This window comes from Aythya ferina, assembly GCF_964211825.1.
Source record: "Aythya ferina genome assembly, chromosome: 10".
Classification (NCBI taxonomy): Eukaryota; Metazoa; Chordata; class Aves; order Anseriformes; family Anatidae; genus Aythya; species Aythya ferina.
The window spans coordinates 7,284,188-7,311,263 of NC_140306.1; the positions used below are offsets into that span (position 1 = coordinate 7,284,188).

At 46.1% G+C, this 27,076-nt stretch overlaps 1 protein-coding gene across 3 annotated transcripts in view; it reads right to left on the minus strand.

The window, feature by feature from the left end:
- The window catches only part of SYNPR (synaptoporin), a 91,612-nt gene that overhangs the window by 11,679 nt on the left and 52,857 nt on the right, over positions 1–27,076 (minus strand). The window contains exons 1-2 of one of the 3 annotated variants that reach the window (XM_084530334.1): positions 24,919–25,106; positions 11,294–11,418 (exon numbers count right to left, since the gene is read on the minus strand). In XM_084530334.1, the coding sequence (XP_084386460.1) occupies positions 11,294–11,418; positions 24,919–24,942 (149 nt within the window). In that variant the 5' untranslated portion in view covers positions 24,943–25,106. Of the gene's footprint in view, positions 1–11,293; positions 11,419–13,393; positions 13,565–24,918; positions 25,107–27,076 lie in introns of those variants that run through there. The other 2 variants (XM_084530335.1, XM_084530333.1) reach the window with 2 other exon arrangements.

The window sequence follows — 27,076 nt, forward strand, 5'->3', positions numbered from 1 at the left end:
CACCTCACACCGCAAAGAGACTTTGGAGAATTGCTCTGGCCCTCAAGTTACTGTCACAAATACCATGGAACCAGGCCGAGTTACATTAAATACAATCCTACTTCTCTGGGGAACAAGGCAACTCTGACTATATTTTACCAAGTAAAACAGATCTTTAGGGTAGTTTTATTTTTAACCTGGAGTCCAGAAATACCACACTTGGCAACACAATGTTTTGCACACACCAAAGGTGAAATGACTTAAGGAATATTCCTATCCAGGAGTTGCTGCCCAGCCCTGCCCCTTGGGCTGCCCACCACCAGCAGCCTGGCTGCAACACAGCGAAGGAACCAGCACCACTTTCCTTTTCCTTTCCCTATTTTCTGGGCTGCATCTTAGTTCTGAATCACGATAACATCTTACTCTTATCTTCCCAGCGGTGCTTTTCTGGCCAAGCATCTGTCAGTGATACCAGATACCTTGTGATCACAGCAGAACTTTTCCATCAAGTTATATTTATTCACTAGCTTTTCTTTTTAGATTTCTCTAGCCTCTAAGAGTATGTGTGATAATTGGTGTCTCTTGGGGACACCACACCTCTGCCCAGACAACTGAGATCTCGGTGCAAATGGCCCCAAAATAGTCCATGACACAGACCTGGGAAGAGGAGGCTGTGGCAGGGATGGGAGGTGAGGGAGGCCCTGAGGCAGTGATGGAGGATGTTGGCTTTTCAAGATGCATTTTGAAAGTTCCTTTAGGACAGAGGAGGGTCAGTGATAAAAAGTCTGGGTTTACTAATCAAGTCTTCTTTGATCTGGAAGCTCGAATTTTTCCACCAGTGCTGCTGAGTCAGCCTTTCTGGGGGCAGGACTGCTCAGTGATGACTCAAAAAATTAATTGCCTCTACCTCTGCCTCCCACTTTCAATGTGATTCTACCCATTATGCCTCCTATTTCCTCTGACTTATTGTTCTTTCATCTTCTCTCATTTCTCATTCTTTCCACCCCACCTTTTCTTCCGAGTCATCCTTGGCCAGTGTCTTCCTTCTGCTGCTTTTCCATCTCCAGCACCGCCCCTGCATTTCATCTTCACCTCTCCATTTCCTAGGAGAGGAAATCAGGAGCCCTGAGAGCAACTCTCTGCAATCACATCCTTTGCACTTTGTTAACATCTGAGCAATGCTGCTGGGCTGCATTAGCAGAAGTGATTTTCACTGACTGATAATACAAATAAGAAACACTTCACTGTTTACCTAATTAGGGGAAGAAAGTAATGGAAACCTTTCTTCCTAGGTTCCTCAACACCTGAGCTGGACAATGCTTTTTGGCTTGTGCTGTGCTAGGTGTTATTAATTGAGAAATAAAAACAGTGACCCAGGAATGTGACCTTACAGCCCGCATCCAGCGGGGCATTGCTAGGGGCAGCCTCGCAGCTCATCGCTACTAACACCAACCCTTCACCCACTGGGGCTGTTTGCTAACAGCACCACCATAACCAGGCTTTCTGGGTCTGTTTTCCCTCCAATTCACACGAATCTGAAGCAGAGTCCACCAAAGGCAGTCGAGTCGCACTGATGAAGTCACGGTAATTAAGGGCTTGTGAGATTTCTACCACTTGGCAAACTTTCCGCTGCCGTGGGAAATATGATGACAAGACAGCTGTATTGTCTGGCTTGACAAGATCAGAAGAGGGTAGGAATGTTTTACAGTGGAAAAAAAGGATTTTTACATTGTTCCCCGACAGCAAAGAGCGGTTAGGTTTTCAGACACTAATTACTCATACTCTGAAAACAATACATGAAGCCAAGCACACCGAACAAAGCTACAGCTGCTACATGTGCGTGGGGAACAGAAGTTGTGCTCCCTCCATGTAAATGTGAAGCTGCCTTTCCTTGCTGAACTTCCTCAGTACAATATTCAAGACAATTTGCTTTTAATTATGGGCCCTCCCTTTCTCCAGCAGCCTAGGCCACCTGATGATCCTGGAGCACAAAAGCAGACAGAGCCAACTGCTCCAAGGGCCCAGCTCATCCCACATCCCATTCTACCAGCAGACACAGGACAAGAGCCCAAGCAGGAGTGTGCACAGGGCGATCTGATCTCCTCTGTTTCAGGAAATCTCCTCCTTCAGCAATGCACTCAGGGCTGAGCCTTGAAACCAACAGAACATGCAATTAACAGCAAGTGCATGCTCAAGTATTATTGATGAACAGGCAGAGATTTCCTCTCCCGGGCTCTGATCAGTGCCTAGATTAATAAATAACAGATAAAGTTCTGCCTCTGAAAATTCTCAATGGGGGTTAGTGTTTCTCCATTTCTTTACTAGGATGTGGTGAAAAAAACATGACAAAAAATCTGTTTTGGCAGATTGTCCTATTTTCTGAAAATAGCATCTTGTAATCCACCCCCCCACACCCGTCTATGACATGCTTGAACAAAATCTGCAACACCCACACACGCGCTTGCAAAAGCTCAAAGATCCATTATCCTTGCATCAGGCTTTCTTTTCCCCCTCACTTATTTCTGGTAGTCACACTGTCAATTGTATTTACTGTCTGCAAAGCAATCGGAGAAACACACTGCTGGAAATTAGTTACTGCAGGTAGTGCCTGCGGAGGAATTTGTTGCAAAATGTTTATCTTGGCTGGTAATCTCCAAAACAAAGGATAAGTGATATTTCAAAATACAGTAGGCTGAAATACACAGGACAAAGCTGCTCTGGCAAGACAAGAACGTGATGGGAATTTTTGTTTTTCTCTCTCCGCATACAAAGAGAAGGTATTTTTTCAAGTCATCCCTAGAAACACCACAGGTCCCTCATTTTGGAGGACTGTGCTGATGTGCTTTCCCACCAGCATCCCCAGCCAGCCAGTCCCTGGACATATGCACCTCCTCAAAGTGCCAGATGCGGATTTTCTGTAGGTTTAGTTGAAGAACACTAATAAATGGGACCTTTTTCTCTCACAGCAGAGCCCATCATTCCCTGGAGATGCTCCCTGCAGGAAGAAAAATACTTTAAAAGTGACCTTTAATACTCAGGTGAAAGCAGAAATCTGACTGAGAAGGAAAGGCCTTCTCTTTAATGAAATCAAGGTCCACTGACTCTTCCAGAGCCACAACATCCTTCACAGCACACCCTCAAGGAGGGAGCAGTGCACATACTGCTCCTCACTGCAAAGAACATTTCCCCTGGCATTGGGCATCCCTACATTTTTGGTGTTAAATGCTGGCTATCTGAAAGGCTGCCCACACGGCAAGAAACAGGTTTCTTTCCAGCCTTCAGGAGGGTGGCTGGATCTGAGCTCTACACCTTCCTCCTCCTCCTCTTCCTCCCCCAGATCTGCTCTCTGAGGACAGACTGCTATAGGGTGGAACCCTGCAGCAAAGCCATGCTGCGAGCTCTCATACACACCATGAACACATGCAGAGGGAGCCACTGCTAAGCAGTTGTCCTCCATCTCTCCATCTTTTTTTTTTTTTTTTATTTCCCAATTATAGCCATTATCCAGTAATTCCCCTGGCATCTGAGTCTTTGCATCCAGGCCTCCCGGAGCTGTTGAAGTCACTCTTTCTTTGAGGCAGCCAGCCCATTAACGCCACATTTGATCTGCTTCAAGCCGTTAATACCAAAGTTCTCTCCAGCCTTTCAAAGTCGAATACCTGAAGTGTTAATAGACCCCTGGGCAGCTGGGGGGATGTGAGAGGCTCAGCCCAGCAGCAGGACAGCAGGTACCACAGAGGTGATTGTTCCCTGTCCCTTTTGCACCTATGATGTTTTGGCAAAAGCTGAGTTTTCCACCCCTTCGCTAAGAGTGACAGGACTGTTTCTTTCCTAAGCCTGCACTGACAGCTTTTTTTTTTTCCCCCTTGAGATAAGAGAATTAGCATTTGCTTGAGCATTCAGTCCCCTACATTTCCCACTGCCCATCTGCCATAGCTTATCCCAGCACTGCCTGAATATACCACAGCCATTCAAAAATTGTGAGGTGCTTACCCATATTTCCTAGGTGTCCTAGCAATTGTCCATACCTCACTATCTGTCCCCCAAAAGCAGCCTCCCCCTTTTAGTCTCCCCAGAGTCCAGAGGTGCTTTCAGACCCTTCTTCCACAGCAGCTGCAGTGCTGCTTGGGAGCCCTGCTGCTTTTCTTTAAGGAAGCAGAGCTGGACCTCAGGACACTATTTTCTGCCACATCTGTCACCACAAAATCAGTTCATTTTTCTCTGGAAATTGGAAAAAAAATCTCCATCTGACTCAGCAACTTAAGCTTGGTCTTTTGTTTCTTTGCTTTCTAGAGAAAAAAAAAAGTTTGCTGATCAAAGAGGGTTTGAAAGCATTTCACTTTGAATTTCTGTCTTCTCAATTACTCCAAAAAAAGCCAAAATCTCTTCAGGATTATTCAGCATCATCAGTAGTTTCACACTTACATACACACTTCATCTTGCAGACATTTATTCCTAACTTCTGTCCCAGACATTTGAATATCCTAAAGACCTACCAGTCTACGTTCTCTTCTTGTTTATGTCAAGTCAAAATACTGGAAAAATATTTCCCCCTCCATGTTTTCATTTTCTTAAATTGTCAGGTTCCCAGTCCCCACTCACAGTGCAAACACGTGGCCAGTGCTATATTGTTAGGCCACTGTTTTTAATAGGACAAATTGCCAGCCACAGTTGTCTCAACACCACACAGTGCGTGCACAGAGAGGTGGCAATTCCCCCAGCACCAGCAGCACATGAACAGCCATGGAACAGCCACAAACAGCTGGACAGCCATGAAGCCTGCCCAGAGCCATGTGGCATGCATGTCCTCTGCTCCAGCCTCCTCCATCCTCCACCTCCTATCTCTTTAACACAGAGAGACAGGGAGCATCCAAGGTGCCCAGGTCTCCGGGAAGGGAAGGAATAAAACCATTTGGAGGATGGAGTCTAAAGGCTTTGGAATACGAACATCCTCATTAAGACAGAGCCCTGTCCCTGGTGGTATCCACAGCTTGGGAGCCCTCTCGTGGGGCCTGCTACCAGTGGTTGTGTCCACAAAGTTCTTGGAGAGCAGCAACAGCCTCGCCACACGCTCCTGCAGGAAGACGTCCCAGTCGCATGCTGCTCATAGCAGCGAGCCTCCCCAGACTGCGCCCGTAACAGCGATCCAAGCCCTAGTACTCCATCGTAACACCAAAAAGGAAATCCATCGTAACACCAAAAAGGAAATAAAACGGCTCTTTATAGAACATGCTGCTGCAAGCACTCACAAGGCTGAGTGGGTGATCCCAACCCCAATTCCAAGCCCACATCCAGACCCAGATTTATCTCCCGAGAGACTTTCACAGCTCTCCTCAGAAAGGCACACTTTCCCTTTCCATGCAAGCAGAGCACAGCAGTCAAAGACATCCTCCACCAGTCTTTGCAAACCCAAATACTTTCTCAGATCCAGCTTTGCGGTACAGGCTGGTGGGATTTCCCTTCACTAAGCGATTTTCTTGGGGCAAACTGCTTCCTAGCCACCAGGCAGCTTGGCTACTGTTTCTGAAGGAAAGTAACCCTTGATTATCCTTTAGAAATGTCACTGTGTCCATGGAACAATGCAAATTAGGAGTCCTGGAAATGTCACAGGCACACATTAGCATTGCTGTACCTGCCCAACTTTACCCAGTCCCACAGCGCAGACCTGGGGGATCTCACAGCCCATCCATCCCCCACATGCTGCCCCTCTCCCCCGGCCAGCCATGGGAGCCAGCTCGCAAAACAGCAAGACTGTCAGAGCTGAACAAGAGCTCCCATGTGGAAAAAAACCTATGAAGATCTCAACTTCTAAGGTTATATTTTAAGAAAAAGAAAGTGTAAGGCAAACTCCTAAAAAACAACAGCTGAATCTAATGAGACCATTCCTGGGCAGGGGGCACACCAGGCCCCTGGGCAGTGCATCCATGTGGAGCAACGTGGGAGCTCTGAGCCCCCCCTCTTGCACCCTGCCAACACGCTCCATGGCTGCTCTCAACAGTTCATGAGATTTACACCAGCTCCATCTCACCTTGCCTCCCACAATCTAACAGGCTACAAACTCTGCATGAAGTCAATCCAAATTCATGGGTATCACTGGGTGTTCAGCCAGAATCACCCCAAACCATAAATTCTTTGCCCTGCAAGAAGCAGGGTTCACATACAGTTTAATCTAGGTCTATAAACCCTGCAAGCAGCAATTTCAGCTTCAGGACCAGCAGACATAAATATGAGAGCAATTACAGAAGGTGCAGCAACATTCATTCCTTTGTATTGTATTTTCACATTAACTTTGTATTTTAACTATAATTTCTTCAAGTATATTGTCCTAAGGCATTAGAAGCAATCAAATTCAGTCCTCTGTGGAGTTTTACAGCATGACTCCAATAAAACTCCCAGTCAAGACGTTTTCGTTCAAAGTAGAAGTCAGCACCTTCTCTCAGGGACCCTATGGTTCTGGGGAAGCCTTCAGGGCTGCTGCACTGCAAATGCAGATTTGGGAGCAGGGGAAGGACTTGTCTGATCACTGCTGCCTGGGGTATGGGATCAAACACCAAGCAAAGCCAAAGGGTTTCTGCTTTGGTTGCTTCTGCATTGGCAGCATGAAAATAGGCAAAAAAAACTGCAAGGGAAGTAGTAAAAAGCCTGACTTTTAGAAAAAGCCTTTGTGGCAGGCACAGATAAAACACCATCACCATACAATGCTGTAGAGACTATTCATGAATATATATTAAAAATTCAAGTAGGAAAAAAGCTGCATATGTTAAGAAATCCAAAAGTGACTTCCACTTTAAGATCAAGTTACAGTTAAAGTATTAAAGAATTTTTCTTACACCAAAACAGTGTTAAGCATAAAATAGAGCATCTACAAAGCAAAGTAAGCTAGTCTGCGGATCAATACCATCCACATTCATCGAGAATCCAATTGCTTTGAGTGTCAAAAGAAAAGCTTCTACAACTCAATGAAGATTTAAAAAGCAACATTCTCCCTTTTCTGCAGCAGACACCACCTCCACAAAGTCAGTGACATTTTGGTAATTTCTGCAATGGTCATTTCTACAAAGTGTCCACCAACATGCATGGAGAGCAACAGGGTTTTAAAACAATGCTAAAAGAAGCTGACAAAGACTGCTGAGAGGAGAAACTTCCATAGTTGCCTGAAGCCAGCATTGCAGATGACTACTAAAGTTTAAAGACCTATTTATCAGCAGCTCCTTGTCTCCCAGCAATGACCGACATTTATAATCTTTTGGTGAACACGTTTTCCATTGAATTCTGAAGCAAGGCTTACTACAAATGGGTTAAAAAAAAAATGAACACTGGTACATTCCAGCACAGAAATGTGCTAATATTGACATAGGCTTTTTCCAAAGAAAGATAGCTGTAAAGCACTGAGTTTGCTACTTTCTCCTTAATTATCATCTGTAGCTTCTAAGTAGGCAGTTTAGGCCTGACTGTCATATTTCAAAGGAAAAACTAGCCTACCCATCGCATGCAGATGAGGTGTACACTTTAAAGAGCACTCTGTGGAAACATCTTTATTCAAATGAGATGCTTAAAGAGTGAAAAGCTCCCGTAAAATACAATTTCCTTTTCTTTCAGACACAGGGACTACTTCAAGAGACAGTTTTACTAGCACACTGGAAATATAATGTGAGATTTAAAATAAAAAGGGAAAACAGCATTTGTTTTGCTCAATGCTGCAGTGCAAAGGCATGCATAGACATCTCCCCTCTTCAGGCTTTCCCATTAGCGCTAGTAGGCAACCCTGCTCTACCCCACTGACATATAAGTTTTTTTTTTTTTTTTTTTTTTAAAAAGTTGGAAAGATAGAGCTATTACAGAGAAATGTGGTGTTGAGCCACAGTTTTCTAGTCTCCATCCCCAGCTGGACTCACACCTTGCCAGCCCAGTCCATCCATTCCTGGAGCTCACCCCCATCATCGCTTGCTGCCAGGCTCTGAACAAGGCACTGGGTCAAGACAGGGTTCTGCAGAAGTAAGCTCTCCACAAGGCAGCAGGTATGATACTAGCAGATAACCTCTCTACCTGGCAGCACAGCATCCTGAGAGCACTGCTCCTTCACAAAGTTTCACTTAAATCAGCTGCTGAAGCCCAAACACTTCAATGAAACTCTGCCAGTTTCAAGAAAAATGTTAGGCTTGTGACATGAACAATAAAGTAGCAAAAATTCCTCGGTACAAACTCAGTAAATAAAGCCTGCCAACTAAGCTGGCAATCAAGAAAAAAAATGTTTCTTAGAGGATTGGTTAAAAAACACCTTAAAAAGATGAATACCAGCAAGAAATATACAAGCACAGCAGGTGTAGTACTCAACCACTTGCTGTCAAAGCAAAACCAATTAATAGCCAAGTGTGCAACAAAATTGTGGCTGAGATCAGAAGAAAAACACAAATAAGTTTATAGGACCTTCACCAGGACCCTTTCCCAAAGAAAAACTATTGCTTCAGGGCACTTGGATGAGTGACAAGTCCAATCTGAAATGGTGGCGGACTGCTCGACTGTAACAAATAATTCCAAGAAGCTGATTGTTTTTTTCCTTAAAAAATCAGTACTGGGGTGAGGGTTAAGTTGATGAACATCCAGATATGTGCCAAATCTCCAATAGATACTGCACCAAGCACAGTTCCTTATGCTGAGAAAAACTTACTGTAGGACCAGAGATGTCCCAGCCCCCAAAATACAAAGTTGGGAAACTTGAGTTGCACATCCAGGTATCCAGTAGAAAGGCTGCCTTGGGTTTTAAAGTGTGAAGACGTAAAGTAATCCTTTGTGATAAAAGCAGAAGCCAGCAGAAGAAACAAGGAAAAAAACTAGGGTGCTTATTAGAAACAGCCTTATGAAGATCAGCTTGGACATGAAAAAGGTTGGCAGAATTGTGGAAAAGCTCGGCAGAGCTCCAGGAAACACTGCTGGTGGGGTGCTGGTTATGTTGGACTACGGGTTTCTTTGCATATTGCAGCATGACCGCAGGGTCATGGATGTGGGCAGCAAAAAGCTTACATGAATTGATGTACCACTTTGCCACAACTCTTCTCCAGAGGTTAACATGCTTATTTACATTTCCCCACTTCCTTTTCAAAGAGCAAACAAATCCAGGCCCAGAATTAAACTGGAAAACACTTTATACTGGATCTAATTTACTTGCTTGAAACACTTATCAACTAGCCATGGTCTAGCTGTGTACCTTCTAGAAGAAAATGAACATCCTCACAGTTACAGCAATGAGAATGAAAGCAGCTGCTAGTACAGCTGGACACTTTTCTATATCTTAAGTCCTGCTGGAAGGTGCAGCTTTAAAAGCAGCGCTCAGGTATGTGACTGCTTCAGTGCCACCGCTGACAGCCGTGACAGTGCTGTGGTGTCAGATGCTCGGCAGCATCCTTTCTTCCACCCACACCTGCTCCAGTTGTCAGCCAATAATCAGAAAACTGAAGGCACTGGAAAGGAAAAAGCCTTGTGAATACGGACTTACTCAGACTTAGATGCAAGAGAATTGGTGGGAAATTCATCCTACCTACACAAAGCCTACATGCCCATGCAGGCAGATAAGCTTCAGGATCACAGACCTGATGAGGGAGCCTGAACTCAAAGCATTTCTGATTTTTTCCAAAGGTATCAACTGCTCTCACAGGAGTTATTGCCTTTCCCAACCAAGGCCACTCCTGTTTTTAGGGTATCCCCTCTCCATTCAGTGAAAGCACTAGAAAAAAGTGGAAAGATCAAATTCATTAAAATAAACAACACAAACATTTAGATAAAACTTAACAAGATGAAACCAAGTTCCACAGGCAGCACTGGGCCAGATTTTCCATGCACACATCTGCTACCCCACATGCTTTTTGCATGTGCCTCATGTTTGCACAAAAAATGGACAGACTGCAGGTATATTCATACCACATGAATATATCCAGGTGTTGGCTCCTCCTCGTATCCCACACTGCTCAGAGAGCACCAGCCACAGCTGGCAGCCACGCCAACAGCTCAACAGCCATCTACAACCTCAGTCCCAGCTGGATCCCTCCTGCAAATAAACCTGATTTTGTACCATATCCTACAATTACTCAGCAATGTCTCTAGTTTCCTAATAAGCAAGACTGGGAAATTGCAGATCTGGCCACTTCCTTCCAAAAGCAATGGTCAATGTGCCTGTGAAAACACTGGGAGATATTTGCTGACTACTTTTCTCAGTTTTATTAACTTTTTATATAAAGTACTATTTAATAATCATGCAAATTAAAACCACTTTACTGTAGGGTGTATTCTGTAATGAATGCTGAAGAAATGACCTATTTGGAAGTGAATCACATTACAAATTCATGTAACTCAATTTTCAGGATCCATCTCATGCATACTAAGCAGAAATGAAAGAAAATACAGACAAGTTGAAGACAAAAAGTAAACATTTGTAATACCAGGAAATAGGACTTCTGGGGTAATAAATGTGTGTCAAGTGACAACAACAGTTCAAGGAATCAAATTCAGATTCTGCTGTTTGGAAAACACTACATTTTAGAACATGTTAAAGTAATAGATGCTATTACGTCTGGTTTGTACATACTCATAAGCAAAACAGCATGTGATTTCCCAAGAAACCAAAATAATTTCAGTCCTAATATACTGGGTCTGAGACTGGATTATGTATTTTTTTTTTTCTTAATCATCTCAATTCCTTAAAGAAATCACTTATGCAGAAGTGAAAGGTTTCTAGAGTGGTCCTGACATCTGTAAAAACAGAAGACAGTAGGTGTTCTTTTGAAGCAGGATCCTAAAACACAGGAGCAATAAATACATGTTTTTAACCTCGCTATAGTTTTCAGATGTACTTGAACAACAAAACCTCCTCCTCAGTCACTAGTGGTCCAACTTTAAAGCATTAAGGCACCAAGAGATGCAGACAGGCAATCAGTGTCATTTTCAAAAGAAAATCAAAACTGTCATTAGAACTTCCTTCATTTGCAGCTTAGGTAATGGCTGCACCACAATTAATGACTACTTTATCCCCTTTTTTCTTTTTTAGGTCAGTGTGCCTTTTTTTTTTTTTTCTTATCTTGCCTGCCATGGCCCCTTGTGCTGTTCTGGCCTTTATGAGGCTCTCCATGCCCACAGCTGCTCTTCTTCACTGAATTCCTATTCCCCAGTGGTTCCCATAGCCCCATCCACAGCAGGTCCAGCCAAATTAATTCCTCCTGCCCACCCAGAGTCTAAACAGTCTTGTGAGCAAAAATTCAGGAGCCCCAAACTGGAGCTTCATCAGGAGCAACCTGCAACCGAACCGCCCCAACCCAAAGCATACCTGAATGGGTAGGCGAAAGCTATGTCAATGTTGAGGTCACTCTCTGACTTGTTTGCACAGTCCACACTGAGGCGCAGCCCTCCAGAGTACCCACCGCATGTTGCAAATGCAAAGATTGCAAAAAGCTGTCAAAAAAGAAACAAGATTTTTATTTTATTTCATTTCACAAGCAGATCTGTGCAGCAGCAGCTGCCCCCTCGGGTCAGGTTATCCATCACACCATGCACTCAGAGGTTTGCCATGCATTATTCCTGCACCCTTCCAAAAAGCCAATACAAAGAACCATAAAAATTGAAGCTCTTTTGCTTCACATAGACTGAACCATCACCGTTTTTCTGTGTCAGGCATCTCAGCCCTCCCCTCCGGTCCCAGAGCCCACTTGGGATTCACAAGGCAGGCAGCTATTTAAATCACCCGGCTGATGGGCAAGTTTGGACTAGAAGAGAAGGATGAACATGGACTGAGCATAATGAGTCAGTCCTGACACAAATAAAGCACGGGCAGAACTATTTATAATGAGCAGACAGGGATAGCAATAGTAGATTGAGACAGTTCTTGTGGCCATCATCTCATTGCACGATGAAACACACAAGCTGCCCTTATTCCATTTAATGTAAAACTTGGAAAGAAAAAAGATGACTTTTTGATAACTTTTCCTAAATTACTACTACAACTCAAGATGGACATATAGATGCCATAAACTAAAACTCAGCAAAACAGAAAAAAAAAACATCAGGACAGAGGACAAGCTCTGGCAAAATGAGCAGGAACAAAGAGTTAGGGTGGTTCTAATGCAAACCCATAACACATCTTAATCTTGCTGGAGAAGGAAGGATTGGGCAGACTACAGACACATCAGCATTTATAGTTATTTCAGGTGTTCAAACAGAGGAAGAAGAAACTTCACTAGTGTAAGCTGCCTTGGAAGATCTAGAGCAGAAGTGAAGACAGCTTACTTATGCAGTTGTAATCTGAATTAAAGGCCAGGCTAGGCTTTGTTCCCATTGCATCAGTATAGACCTGAAGTAAGCCCATCAGCTTTAAATGAGCTATTCTGAGATCTACAGTGGGTCAGATATGGTAACAAGTAACCCCCCAATCCCAGTCACAATTAAATATACTAGAGGCAAGAAACCCAAAGGAAACAGAGTGCATGCATCTGGAAAAATACCCGATACATGGCTTCCCCAGCACAGATGTACACTTCAATACCACTCACCCACCTTAAACTGGCTAAGGTTGAAGCTATCAGGGAGCAGACCATGCTCTGAGAAAGGAAGGCAACCAAATAACAGAGCATGGAGCAGTGCACACGCCTGGGAAAATCAGGTAAGGTGCCACCCTGCTACTCACTTCCACTGCATGTCACTTAGGGGTAGATTTGCAAAGGTATTTAGGTGCCTAATGATAAGGAAATTTGATAAAATTGTGATTTTTTTTTTTTTAATGCTGGGCTTACTAAATAAAAAAGATAGCTGAAGTTTACTATGAATTGGCTTGTTAAGTAATTCAAAATAAATCTTCATGCCATAACTTGAGTAGCGTTCCTTAATCTTAAACCAGACATTTTCTCTGTAAATACAAAGAGTTGTTCTGCCTTTACATGTGGAACAGCACTAAAATCAGTATTAATCATCTCACTACAATTTGTGAGGCAACGTCAGAAAACAATATATTAAGGAGAACAGGAGAGATTAGGGCTGACCTGCTTTCTGGCCTAATTAATGGAGTCGCAAATACAAGTGTTTTGCAGATGTATAGGGAGCCACAAAGATTAATGGCTTGCAATAAATAAAGAGAGAAGTAAATAAATAAAGAAGAGAGTACAGGACAGACCTACCGTAAATGACCAGCCATCACCTGCAGCTCTTGGCGTTTGGATAAGGAGAGAAAAGAGGTGCAATTCAATGCATCTCTGTTAGTGAAGTAGTGGAAATTAGCATATGTGCCACCATGTTTATTCACCAGGGCCAAAGGGACACCCCAAAACCTACAGCTCAGACTAGTCCTTCTTAGAAAGGATCTTCTCCTTCAGGAGCATCTTTGGCAGCAGACTCAGGCCCCCCCAACCTCAGTCCCTTCAGATCCAGCACCACCTACCCTGAGTACCATGAGGCTTTTCAGATGCCTCCTCTTGCTCAGCAAACCCCTCCTGCTGCTCCCCCTGCAGCCACATCCCACCAGGGCTGCCCACAGTTTCTATCCTTGCTCAGCACATGCTATGCTACAAGCACCCAGGCAGCACCCACACTGGGAACAGGTGGGGAAAGGGAAAAGGAACCAGCTGGAGATTTTTATACCCAGCTCCAGAGAGGGCTGTGCCAGCCCCAGCCCAGCTCTGAGCTGCAGCTGGGTCAGATGCTGCTCGCAGCTGTGCGCTGAGGCCACGCAGCACCTTTTGGAAGCACATTTAAATTTTATTTCATGGGGGAGCAGGGCAAAAGCTTTAAATCTTGGGTATTTCCCCAGGGTGTCTTGGCCAAGCAGCAGGCATAATTCTCCTCTTGCCAAAGTAACTCTGTGTCTTTCTTTTTTTTCCCCTCAAGTTTTGCTGCTTTCTGTTGCCAGTGGAGTGCCTGGTGCATTAAGCCAAGATTTACTTGGTGTGTTCTGCGTGTGCTGTAATTCTGCGGCAGTTGCAGGAATGCTGTAAACACTACTGTATTTTCTTATATCAGGATTTGTGTAAATGGCAGTTGTAAACCCCATAATGGGAGCTTTATGGGCCAGATTCAATAAAACCTCCATCTGCAAGATAATTTTATTGAATCTAGCCTCTCTGAAATTGAAAAGTTTATGGAGAACGGGAAAGCGTTTCCCTATGTTCCTATTTACTCTTTGCCTATAAATCCATGCTCAGCCCTTGTCCCATCTGCACCGTGCATGCACATCGCTTTTCCCCTCCACATCAGATCAATCTCCCAAAGCATGCTTACCTCTGGTTATTTATTATATGGTCTCTGCCTTCCCCGAGGGCAGCACCGTGCCTGCCTTCCCCGAGGAGCAGCTGGGAGAAGCACGGTGCCCTTGGGGCATTGCATCCCTACCCATGCATGTTCCCCCCCCAGCCCCGGCTGGAAGACCCTCCACAAGATTTTGGACACATTTCTAACAAAGCAGCATGTCTCTGAAGATGGCAGTGCCTTTCGGTATGGCACACAGATGTAGGTATTAATACTTAATGAATCCCCTGCTTTTCTAAAGATGATATTCTCCCCATGACCTTGCAGCCTTGGCCGGTGCTGTTGGCATATTTTTGTAGGGAAGCCAGGTAAATCTCACAGTCTAGCTTAACAGAAATTTATTATGGTACTGAGCAGTCATAATGTCTTTAGTGTTGAATCAGATTAGCATGTTTTAAAGACCAGTTGGACACTTAGCACATTGAGAAAAAATAGCAGTATAATTCCCAGCAGAGCACGTGCAGCTCACACCCACCCAGGGCAGGCAAAGTCGGGAAGACCAGCTCATCACTGGAAGCCCTCCCTTCGATTCCAGCTTCAGTACAGTGCCAGCAGCTTCTTTGCTTCTGTGGTCAGGAGCTGCTGGCCACCCCACGACAGGTCCTCCCTGCAGCCACCCAACCAGAAGCACCTATTTGCACTCACACATCCAGGTTTTCATTTCAGCAGCTCCTGGAGTGAGGCTTCAGCCCTGCCCCCCTTGTCTGGGGCTGGCACCCCAAGGAGCTGGTCCCCGCTGTGCTGAGGCAGGTGGCAGTCCCACAGCATGTGACCCCACTCCTCCTGTCCCAGGAGGGACAAACAGGACAGTTTCCTATCAATTCTCAGTGCTTGGCTTTCAGACAAGTCCCCTCAACAGGTTTGCCATGAGGACCAGAAGAAAGCAGAGCAGCTCCCGACGAGGCGAGCTAGAAGACTTATGTAGAGCACATTGCACTAAAAAATCCTGCTAGGAGGATAACGCTGTCATTTAAAATTGATGAAACTTTTATATAAGCCACTTGTCTTCCCCAGGAGCACGCCAGCCCCATGCAGCAGACCTTGGCAGCTCACTGGCAGATTTAGTGGGGCTGGCTGGGGATGCACCCCGCGATGAGGGCTGGTCCTCAAAGCTTCTGCTGTGCCAGGAGGGCAAAAGGGGACTGAAGCTGCTGGAAACCCAGCAGGAGAGGTCCCAGCCCCAGGTCCTGCCTCAGTGCTGGGAAGCTGAGGGGAACTTCTGACGCTCGTGAAGAGCAGCAAGCAATTCTTGAAACGCCTCCTCTTCCATTAGTCACTTTACACATCGAAAGCATTTCACAATGACATGTATTTCTGGCAGGGCTTTTGGATGTAAGACTTCCCCATAATATAGACTCTGAGAAGGGTCTGCTGGAGCTGCCTGGCTTTGTGCCTCCTCTGCTCGCTGGGGCCATGGGGAGGGAGCACCCCCGTGCCCTGCAGCCAGCATCGCCCTGCACGCTGCCTCCCTTCGCTTGGATTATTTATTTATGGAGCACAACCAGCAACTGAACATCATTATTAAGACTGTAAAGGGGAGATTCAAAGGCACTGAATGACTCTACGGGAAAACATTTACTGCAGAGCCGATGGCCCAAAATATGTCACCAGTGAAAGATCGGGGAGCGCTCTCTCCTCCAGTTGCCTGCCTGTTTCTTTTTTAAAATCTGGCATTTTTCCTGCATGGATCCGAGCTGCAGACTTCCTGGAATCACTTCTCCTACGTACAAGCCTTCGTGCACTGGAGATTATCAGATTATTGACTTTGGGATTCCTAATTATATCAGTTTGACTGGTTGATGAATTGGAGGTGGATAGCACTGCAGCCAACGCAGCGCTGGGGGGGAGGCGATGACTAGCAGGGCTCATTTTCCTCCAACAACTATCCAGGGAGCGAGCTGAAATACATTCTCCTCCTGCTGAAAAATAAAGCCTAGAGCAATTGTCCACTAATTGCCAGGATTTAGTGTGCCCTCTTAGATATATACAGCAGCACTGCAAAAAGCAAGCTTGTTCCTGCCCAGACCTGGCTTGTTTGGACCAGGAGCCCGGGGATGAGGGAACATCTCAGGGTGTGCGGCTGGAGGAACCCCATGTTCCCCATCCAGGGAATGTTGTATTTCTGCCCAGATATTGCCCCATCATTGCCTCATTTTTAGCACATTGATGAAAGACCGCTCAGGCAGCTACCCCACATCCTCCAGGATGTGGTGGCAGCTGGGACAGGACTTTTGGGGTCACCACTGGACAAGCCGGGCACACACGGCTTGTCCAGATCTCACACAAAGCACTCATAGCTCTCACTTGGGTAGCAGGCTTCATTTCCAGTGCCTTCTGAAAGCAGAACAGAAACACAACTACAATTGTGTTGGAGGAAAATACTTGCATCAACAATTTTGCCTGGCTTTGCACTGAGCTGAGCAACCCAGGCCTCTCTCACACAGTGTGGTGAGGACAGACATCACCTAAAACACCCCGTCCTTCGTCCCTGAGGCCAACAGGACACTCACAGCAGGCTCCAAAACATCTCCACATGGCTGGGCTTTTCCCTGGGCCGTTTGTGGCAGCAAGTCCCTGGTTGGATTTGGTGGCACCTGCAGAAACCGTCCCCAGTGCCACTGGGCAGGAGCCCTGCAGCAGGCTGGGGCTCTGTGGCATCCTCTGTTTAAAGCACAGCATTTCACTTAATGCCTCGTGTTTTTAAAATAAAAAAAATATAATACTTAATTTGATTCTTAATAGAAAGATTTATGGAAATGAAATTGGGTATTTTTAGTGAGTGAGGATCATGTTATAATAATTCAGTTCCACAATACTTTAATCCCAAGGAGACAATTTTCTCTCTTTTTCTTTGAAGAAAATCTTTATCTTTTTTACTCATCTTTCATTGATTATTCTAAAAATCCCATTTAGGCCCGCCACATAATGGTATGGTAGTCTTTTCTCATTATATTTTAATGGAATAAAACCCAACAGTATATGAGAGGATTAGATAGCCATTCGTTGAGGTAAAGAACATTGTTCCTCCAGATGGCCAGACAGAATCTGTGTAATGCCTTTCCTATTTATTAAGTTCAAAATGTAATGCAAGCTGATGAGATGTTTCATCCAGTGTTTAATGGGTCAGCCATAAAGTTGAAAGCTAATGCTAAGGTTGGCAGCTCACAGGGAAGAGTTAACTGGCAGAAATAAAGACATATTTCGACATCTTCTTGGACTTGGTGAAATGAAAAGTTGTCAGAGAACAAAGCCACTCACACAAGCAGGGCAGAGATGTTAAGCTGTTCCAGCCCCTCCAACCACTTGCCAAAGGTTTGAGATAATTGAAGACATCTACAAGGACCTGCTTCATTATTACTATTACTATTATTAGCAGCCTTATTGTATAAATTGCCTTTTGCACATGGGCAGTGACAGGTCGGCAAGGAAACCACAAAACTAAATGTGCCGATACTTACTGCCGACAGATTTACGAGTACCTGAGTAATTAGTGGGTGGGCACCTCCTTCACCGGGGATGGATCACACAGAGCTGTAGCTCTCTACAGCCAAAGCCCGCAGTTCTTTCCCTCCCAGTAGCCTGGAAGTTACAGCTCTTCCTCTGCTGACTTCCTAACTCCACTTCCCTACCCTCTTCTTTCAAGGAGGTGGGAGCAAAAGAGAGACAGATTTGTTTAATTTGTGCATGCAATCCCTGAATAACTCATGTTGTGACATATGCCACTTCAGCGGAGACGTGCACTCCTTTTTGGGCCTGAAGACTTTTCCAGCCTGCTGGCACAAGAAGGCAGTTGTGATGCTCTCGGCGGGGATGTTCACTGCCATGGAGCCCCAGCGCCAAGAGTGGCCACCCCCAGGCTGCTCGAGTTCATGTGTGAATGCAACTCTGTCCCTGATCTCTGTTGAAAACATGGATTTTTTTTTTTTTTCTCGGCTTTAGAGTCTGATTATGTGGGATTTACTGTGTAATGAGTGTAAACATTTAATTATAAAAATAAAAAGGCTGGACGGTTGCTCATTTCCTCACTTGCCTGGTGGGTTTAAAAACATCTGGGTTTAAAACAGCCCACCATATAACATAACTGCACACAGAGTGTGATCCAAACCATTACTAAGTCGGATTTACTCTCTCCAATAAACACGGGGATTTAGCTTATGGCTGAGCACTGTCCACACATGAAGCACTCTGAAAAAGTGCCCCAGAACTTAATGTCACTGACACCTCAATGGGGGTCCCTTAGGGGCTCAGCAAAAGCCATGATGGTCCCATACCTCCTGCAGTACTGGATGGCAGAGGAATATACATGCAGCTTGCATAAAAAGTATCATACACGGTAGCTGTACGATATCCCACCTGCCCTGGGACAAGGCACCTTCTCCGTCTGCTGTAATCACTTCGTTATCCAATTTGCATCTTTGTTCTTTCCACCCGCCCCAGAGCTGCCAGGCAGACCTGAGTGCCGGAGGAGCATCTTCCTGCTCTGATTACAGCCTGCCACATGCGGCAGCAGCAACGAGAGGTGGGAGCTCTCCTTTGACCAGAAAATGCTCTGACGGCCGGGTGCCCGCAGCGCAGCGCAGCGTGGGGGCTGCAGCGAAACCCTCCCCGGGTCAGGAGCAACTCCACATGATTACTCCAGGAAAGGCGCCTGTCCTTCAATCACGCTGTATTATTTATGACCTAATGATTGCCCATTGACTAGCAGGGATTATACGTTTGCTGAGATGTTTCTGGGTGAATGAAAGGGCATTAACCTCATTATTATCACGGCCGTGCTCATCAGAGGCCATTAGCAGCTTCCTCTCGGCTCCCCGCGCTGCCGCGAAGCCACTTGGTGTCATCTGCTCCCTCTCCACCCGCCGCCCCGCCAGCATGCATGCCTGCACTCGGCTCTGTCTCATTTCTCAAGCAGACCCAAGGAAATGGGTGAGAATTATTTCGTTTGGGAAGGCATCCAGAGAACCCTTGGGACAAATAATCCAGCGCAACAGCTTTGTCCCGTGAGGATTTGAGAGTGCTTTCAAACTGCTAAGCAATGAGGCCTCACTTCCTCCTCACATCCCCAGCAGAGCTCTCTGAAATGATGGCTGGATGTTTTTTTTTTCAGTCTTTCAGTCTCACAACACCCTTACGAGCAGGACCACTGGGAACAAGGCTCTCCTTTAGGAAATCACGGCTGCTTTTCCAGGCAATATGTGTGTGCAGCCAGTCCTGGCCACCGAGACCATTGGTGGGTGTCCTGACCATCACAGAGGTGCCCTTCTTGCTCCAACCCAACCTCCCTACGGTGCCCTTTGCAACAGAGGAAGGCTCAAGCTGTGACCAGGCTCCTGTGCAGGACCCATCCCCTCATCTCAGAGCAATTTTGGGTGGAAAATTCCATCAGCGCCAGCTCCGACCTCAGCACCCGCCTCTATGCAAAGGGCTGGAAGAAGAATTTGCTCCTGGCTAGCTATCAGCACACATGGTAAAAAATAATTTCTTTTCTAATAATTAAAATGATGGGCTATAAATGAACGCTTGCCTTGTTGAGCTCTGGGAATTCACAGGGAACATTTTGAGCAAGAAGAGTTTTCAACATTAAAAGCTCCCTTCCCTCTTCTGTGCCTCCACTCCTCTTATGCTGTCCCCAGAGATGGCACTGCTCTCCTTCCTGACACTAGATCACTAAGAGCAACACCTAAACATTAATGTTTTTAGGAAGCAGCAATAACAGTGTCCTTACATTGGAAGAAAATAAATAAATAAATAATCCAAATCTCACTAGCTCTTGACACACTTCATCTGGCCAGCTTAAGCTGTCCCTGTTTCCTCTCCATCCTCACCCAGACCATATTCCTCCACACTTCTTCCCTCTTTTTCTTTCCATGCCTTCTCACTGGTGTTCCCTGAAATCTGCAGCTGTACCTGTTTCTGAACACACAAGAAAAAAGATAACAGGCATCCCCCTTGCCTGAATGCTCCCCATTTCCTTTGTGTTTCAAAATACTTGCAATTCGGAAATAATCAGGCATGTTTTTCTTTCAACTGCCAGCAGCTGCTGTGTATCTTCTGTGCCACTTCCCAATGTACTTCAAATCCTACCAGAACCCGGAAAAAAGCAGGCACTTGTTCAAAACCCAAATGCATCAATATGGTTTTGGCTGTAGCAATCTTTATACCTGCACTGCTGGAGATGATTATCCAGCTTTTACATCTGCAGATTCAGGCCTGTGGAATAAAACCAGGGCCGATAAAATAAGGAAGCAAAGAAAACACAAGCAGAAAATGCAAAAAGCAATTGAACATGCTATAAATTCAGGATCAGGTAAAAGCTAATTATGGTCATGTTCACTAGGAAGAAGAGGGCACAGTGAGGGAGATAGACTTATTAATTATTTGTGTTATGGTAGCACTTAGAAGCCCCAGTCCTTTATCTGGGACTAGCTGTGCTATACATGGCAAACACTCAAATATCTCCGGGTAATTGCACACATTTTTAAGAAAAATGTGCAAATGCTCTGTTCTTTCACCTTCAGCAGCCTCTGCTTTGTTGTTGCTGCCAAAGGAGTCCAAGTTCACCACTGGCCTCATTCCGAGCAGCTTGCTGGATGCTCTCATGGGTATGAGAACAAATAATTCAGCACAGAGGCATCCTCCACCCATAGCCAAAGTGGGCAAACAGCAGCAAAACCCTCACTGTGGGCACGAGGCTTATCCATCAACAACCCCATCCCCTGGCCTGGGGGACAGAGCACTCACTGCTGCCAACAGGGATGTTTTGTCCTCATTGCCTCTGTGCAAGTTTGATTGCTTTTCTAATTAAGATACATTTTATGGTAATCTACCAGGCCCCTTAGACTAAATCACTCAGTTAATCTGTTGTTAGTGCCCATATGTTTACAGCTTTCGAGCCTGCTGCAGCACATTTGCTTTGCCAGGGTGCTGGGGAAGTTTGGTGAGAGATGAGCTGTGGCGTGGTCCTTCAGGTGGTGGGATGGAAAGGAAAGGAAAGGAAAGGAAAGGAAAGGAAAGGAAAGGAAAGGAAAGGAAAGGAAAGGAAAGGAAAGGAAAGGAAAGGAAAGGAAAGGAAAGGAAAGGAAAGGAAAGGAAAGGAAAGGAAAGGAAAGGAAAGGAAAGGAAAGGAAAGGAAAGGAAAGGAAAGGAAAGGAAAGGAAAGGAAAGGAAAGGAAAGGAAAGGAAAGGAAAGGAAAGGAAAGGAAAGGAAAGGAAAGGAAAGGAAAGGAAAGGAAAGGAAAGGAAAGGAAAGGAAAGGAAAGGAAAGGAAAGGAAAGGAAAGGAAAGGAAAGGAAAGGAAAGGAAAGGGATACACTGCAGATACAGAACCCCATGCTGATCACCTGTCTCTTCCCCTGTATGCACAGAAGGGGTCAGCACATCTTTCTCATTTTCCCTTTTTTCCCTCCAAAATAATAGTTGGACATGACAGGAGAGGAAGGCTGAGGACTTTCACAGTATTGCCACGTCTCCGACACCAGACACCAAAACAAACAGGATTTTTATCGTGGGCTCAAGGGCTCTGAGCATCCTCTCAGGTGAAGGACCATCACCACTTTGCAAACCAAGGGTTTGGTTTGACTAGCAGGAGTCAGCCCCCTCCCCACCTGCACCAGACACCGAATGAAACAACAACTGAACAAGTGCTGTACCATGCTGCCCCTGCAGGACCCCAGCCTCTCCCCCAGCCCCCAGCCCACCACACAGCCACGCTGCATCAATGAGGGGCACCACGCTGCTCTCTGAAAGGACTTGTGTTCAGCTTGCTGAAGGAAAGAGAGCCCAAAGGCAAAATCAAGAAAGACCAACCTCTGGGTCAAGTTGCCATCTGTCATCCTACATACAGGGAAATATTTTCTGAAAAAAAATGGTCATATAATTGTACAAGAACCCTTAATCAAGAATGACGTGACAAATAAAACGCCACCTGCCATCACCAGCAGTGACAGGCAGCTGCTATCCAATATCAACACAAATACCTTTCCCCCCATGGAGCACCTATTGATCGGAAAGGGATTAACAGAGGTGAGGAAAGTATTCATTAAGTCTTCCAAGGACTTGGCTAAAAAAAGAATATCTGGCATCCAGGAGGAGATATTTAAGAAATCAATCTTTTAAGAGCCTAAGGAATTTCTCTAGGAACTGATTGAGCTGATAGGTGCCACACAGCCAACGAGACAGGTCTCAGAGGAGAAGCACCTCCCCAAGATGCCTGCCCTAAAATAACATTTTAGCTCCCCTAAAATAACATTTATAACTCCTTCCAAACCCTAACGCACCTGCCAGAAAGACGCAGCAGCTCCTCCACCCCACTGGCACAGCTCTCGTGGTTTCAGCCCTGGAGCTGTGTGAAGCTCTTTGACCACGGTCAAGAGCAGGTGGCACGGGCTGCTCCGGGGACAAGAGGAGGAAGAGGTGGGGGAGGACTACATGTTGCAGTGCCAGGATGGGCAAAAGGTGACAGAAAACCACGAGCATGGAAGACGTTTGTATGTACAACATAGGGAGTAAGCAAGCTCTGCTGTCTCCCCAAGTTTGTCTTGGTCATATCCTGTAGAAAAAGCATGTGGGGGTTAGAGGGATCATTTCTGCTCAGCCACAAGCTCCTCTGCCAAGGAAAAGCCTTGTAGCGGTGGACATAACCACATTGCTCACAAAGGGCCTTCCACCCCTTTGGCTGCTGGCGAGGGTGAGCCCTGCCCTGCCTGCAGTCACGCCAACCAGCCCTGGCCACTTTTCCTGCTTCACATCTATAAAGACAAGCTGAACCATCTTCTTAATTAACCACAGCACGCCTAGCTTTCAGGGAAGTCTGGCACCCCTGCTATGACAAGTTACGCAGCACAGAAACCCCAGCCCTTTTGTTCTGCAGGGCTGGAGGCAGGAACCATGCTCCTCGGCTCATGTCAGGCAGCCCCTTCCCCTCCAGGGGCACCCAAACGTGCTCCTCGGCCACCTTCCTGCTCACCTGGAGCTTACTGCGCTGAGCCACATACATCGGGCTCGGCAAAGCTGGAAATGCTTAAAGCAATCCTCAGGCAGGCAGGATTATGCTTAGAAAGTGTGAGAGGTATGTGCTGCTCGCTCATGCCCTCCGCACCTGAGAGATTAAACGACTGGGAAAAAAGATTAGATTGGGAAAATGATAATTATGGTTACGCACCTTGTCCTCTAACACTGTGCTGAGCACACATGCTTATGGGAAGCTATGCAGTATAAATGCACACAGTGCTTACAAAATAGAAATCATGTGAAAACTGAAAAAAAAAATGAACTGGGCACACATTCATCCCATTTTGGGGTGGGAAGCGGAGCCCCAGGGATGGGCTCCCTGCTCCAGCAGCCACCGCGCAGCCCCCAGTGGGGCTCAGGAGCTGGCTGCAGAGGGGGCAGAGCCCCCAGTGCTGCCTGCAGCTGCTGTGAACACAGGTGGGAAGGCGAGTGCAACTCCTCCATTTGGAGAAAAAAACATCGGAACAATTAAGCTTGCCCAAAAGTAGCTTCAAATGACTAAGCAGTTATTGCCAATTTGAAATTTCGCTCTGGAAGAGTTCAGCCTGTGCTGCCAGGCACATCCTTACCTTCTCTTCTAGGCTTAATAAAGCCAGTTACAGCCTTACTGGAGCACACTTCAACCATCTATTAGCATGCCCTGGTATCATGAGAGTAGGTGGATTATTCCGGGTAGGGTGTGTGAATTTTCCGAGCAGGTAAATACTCGAGCCTGTTCTCACAGCAGCTCCAGGTAGTGGAGTTTTTAAAGACTTGTGAAGCACCGACGTGATCGACTCCCAGGGATATGATTCAAGTATGAAAGAATCAAAGTGCCGATAAATTAATGAATATAAAGCAGCGAATTCAAATATTTATCATGCAGTCTGGAGGTGTTACAGCTATACATCTTGTTTTCCTCAGCCACACCATTGCAATCACTGTCTGGCATTGCCTGGAAAGCACACAGTGAGCTATGATGGGGAGAGAGAAATAACTGCACCTCGCTGTTATTTACAGGTAACAAAGAGGTCTCCAAGTTAGCCGAGAGCACGGCGGAATGAGGCTGCTGAGCTGTACAAAGCAGAGGCAGGGAGCAGAAAGTCAGAGCAACAGTCTATTGACCTACATTAACGATGTTACACTCTGAAAAGAACGCTATGCTCTTAATTACTTTAAAGATTTTCTTTATTTCAGTAATAGGTTTTGGTGAGGAGCACGTTGCTGCCCACCTGCCGCACTTCAGATTGATCCCTCCAAGGTAATGTGCAGTCAGATATTCATGCTTCAGGTTGATCGATATGAAATAGCTTTCACTGACTTTTCTGTACCAAATATTGCTGCATTATTTTTGAGGAGCCTTTGGTTAAAAGTGCCAGAAGAAACATGACAAATGTTATGTTTAACATTCCTTTAATCCTCACTCTCCACATTTCTGCTGTAAAATGAAGTGCAAAACAAGTTTTCAAAGCAGACACCCCCCCCTGCAATGCAAAATACAAACCAAAAATATTTCAATGTATCTAAAAACCATGGAACAGTTGGGCTCAGCATGAGAGTACAAAGAAACCAAAGCTAAAAACAATTTGGTGGGCTTTGCAATTCCTTAAAAAAAAACACTTCTCCCCCCAAACAGCACAGTTACACAAATAAATAGATATGCATATAACTTACCGGAGCAAATATCACCATACACATTTACAAAAGGATTTATAATCCAACTTGCGTCTCCTGAAATAAAGCAAGGTTTGTCTCATACTAAAAATAAAGGCTCCCAAAAGCTTCTCGCAGTGGAGAGGGAGAGAGAGAGGGAGGGAGGGAGGGAGCGAGCACCAGCTCCTTGCCTCTCTTTTTATGAAGCAAATAAGGAGAGCAAGAAAATCAATGCTGAGAGAAAGTGAGCTGATATACCAATCAGGCAGCAGCCTCAGCCTTATTTGCGGAGGGATAGCAAAATGGTCATATTATTAGACAATGACTACACACAGCCTAAGTGGAGAAATCTAATACTTTCCCCGTGGCAAGAGGCTGATTGCTTTGTTGTGGTGCAGGTACCACCACGGCGTGCTGAGATGCAGCCCTGTCCTCCCCACGGTGCATGCATTCAGCTTTGTTCTGCGTGCACGCTCTGGGGGAAGGAGCACCTCACCATCACTGGGCTGAAGTTGGGCTCAGCCTAAAGAGCCTCCAAACCGGACACTTGCAGGTTGGGGGCTCTTTGCTGTGTTTTGCAGACCCCACTGCCGTGCTTCTCACTGCCTCTCAGACAGCTGCCTGCAGCTCCAGCAAGGAACCCACCCAGAAAGGGGATCAGACCTTTCAGGTCGCATTTACTGTAACGTGCACTGAGCTTCTCCTCTGCCCTCACAGAACTGGACATCCAGAGCATCTCCCTCAACCTCGGGCTTTTTCCACTTCTTCAGTGTCACAGAAAACCTAGGGGGAACCCACAGGTTCCCTTCTACCAAACGGGAAAAGTTGTGCACTATTAATTTACCCAAAGAAAACCTTCACTGGGCCCCTGTTTTCCAGGAGGAGGAGGAGAGCACAGCAGGAGCTTAGCTCACTGCCTCCGACACGCAGGCATCTGCTTGCCAGCAGCACTCATCTCTGGCAGCTGCACACTGGGTCCTTAGGATGCTGCCACACCTGCTGCCCCTGCACCGAGCCACAAGGACCCCACAGCCCATCCCTGCAGACCCCTCACCAGGTTTCAGACCTTGGCACAAGACAGCTCCATGGCTCCTTCCCTTTGCAAGGAGCCCGGCTCCCATCACAAGCCCATTGCCCCAGCGGTGTTTTGTGTAAGTGAGACTGTGAATCACACTCCATGCTATTTTTTTTCCCCACCAGCGCTGGGTTTATCACTGTTTTGCCCTCTTTTCCAGACTCTGCAACAAACGCATGTGACTTAATAGATGAAACACAATGTGAACTTTCTCTTTTATTTGGAGACAGAAGTTACACGCTGGCATACAGAAACACCTGCTGGGTGACAACAGTTCTCTGCAGAGCAAAATCTGAGCACACTCACTTTTCCATAGCAGTTTGGAATTTAGATTGTGCCAGGAGAGCTGGAATTCACAGGGAAAAGCATAAAGATACAAAGCAAAGGGACTGAATGCACCTGATATTTCCTGATCATTCAATTTGTCCAGTTGGGGCTGGCACTCCCAGCACTGGATGCTCACAGCCCGGGCACAGAGGATGCTCACACAGCCCCTGACGAGCTCCAAACCTCTGGGCCTGTTTCCCACGAGTGGGAGCCACATCGCCACACTGCCAGATGTCCCTTCTGGCACCACGGCCCTGCCTCTCCAGCAGAGGCAGCTCGCTGCCAGCCAGCGCTGCGAGGAGACATCACGGTGCCGAGGGAGTTCTCCAGGGAGAGATGCTGAGGCGCTGCTCCACAGCTTGGTGTGTTCAAATGGAGGGGAAGGCATCTGCCTGCTGCTGTGCCTGCTGCCCACCTGAGTCGCAGCCACACCGATCAGACAACCACGGTCTTCTGCATTGTGCTCAGGTCTACAGCTGGCACTGAAACTCGCTGCATCTCACACAGACCAGCCTCCTGCTGCAAGACGTGACCAGAAGTGAAATGCAAGCACCCCTCCTCCTTCTCTGGTGGGATCACTTTATCTTCCCTCCCCACCTCACCCCTAGGTTATCAACAGCTACACTATTGTTGCTACTTAAAAACTCACTGAAATCTTTGGAAAACCTCGAGAAACATCCATTAAAATAGCTTTGCAGAGATGCCCTTGGGAGCTGCCAGACCTTGGCCCTCTTAAACACCTGCCCACCTGGGTACCACCTGCACAGAACATAAGGG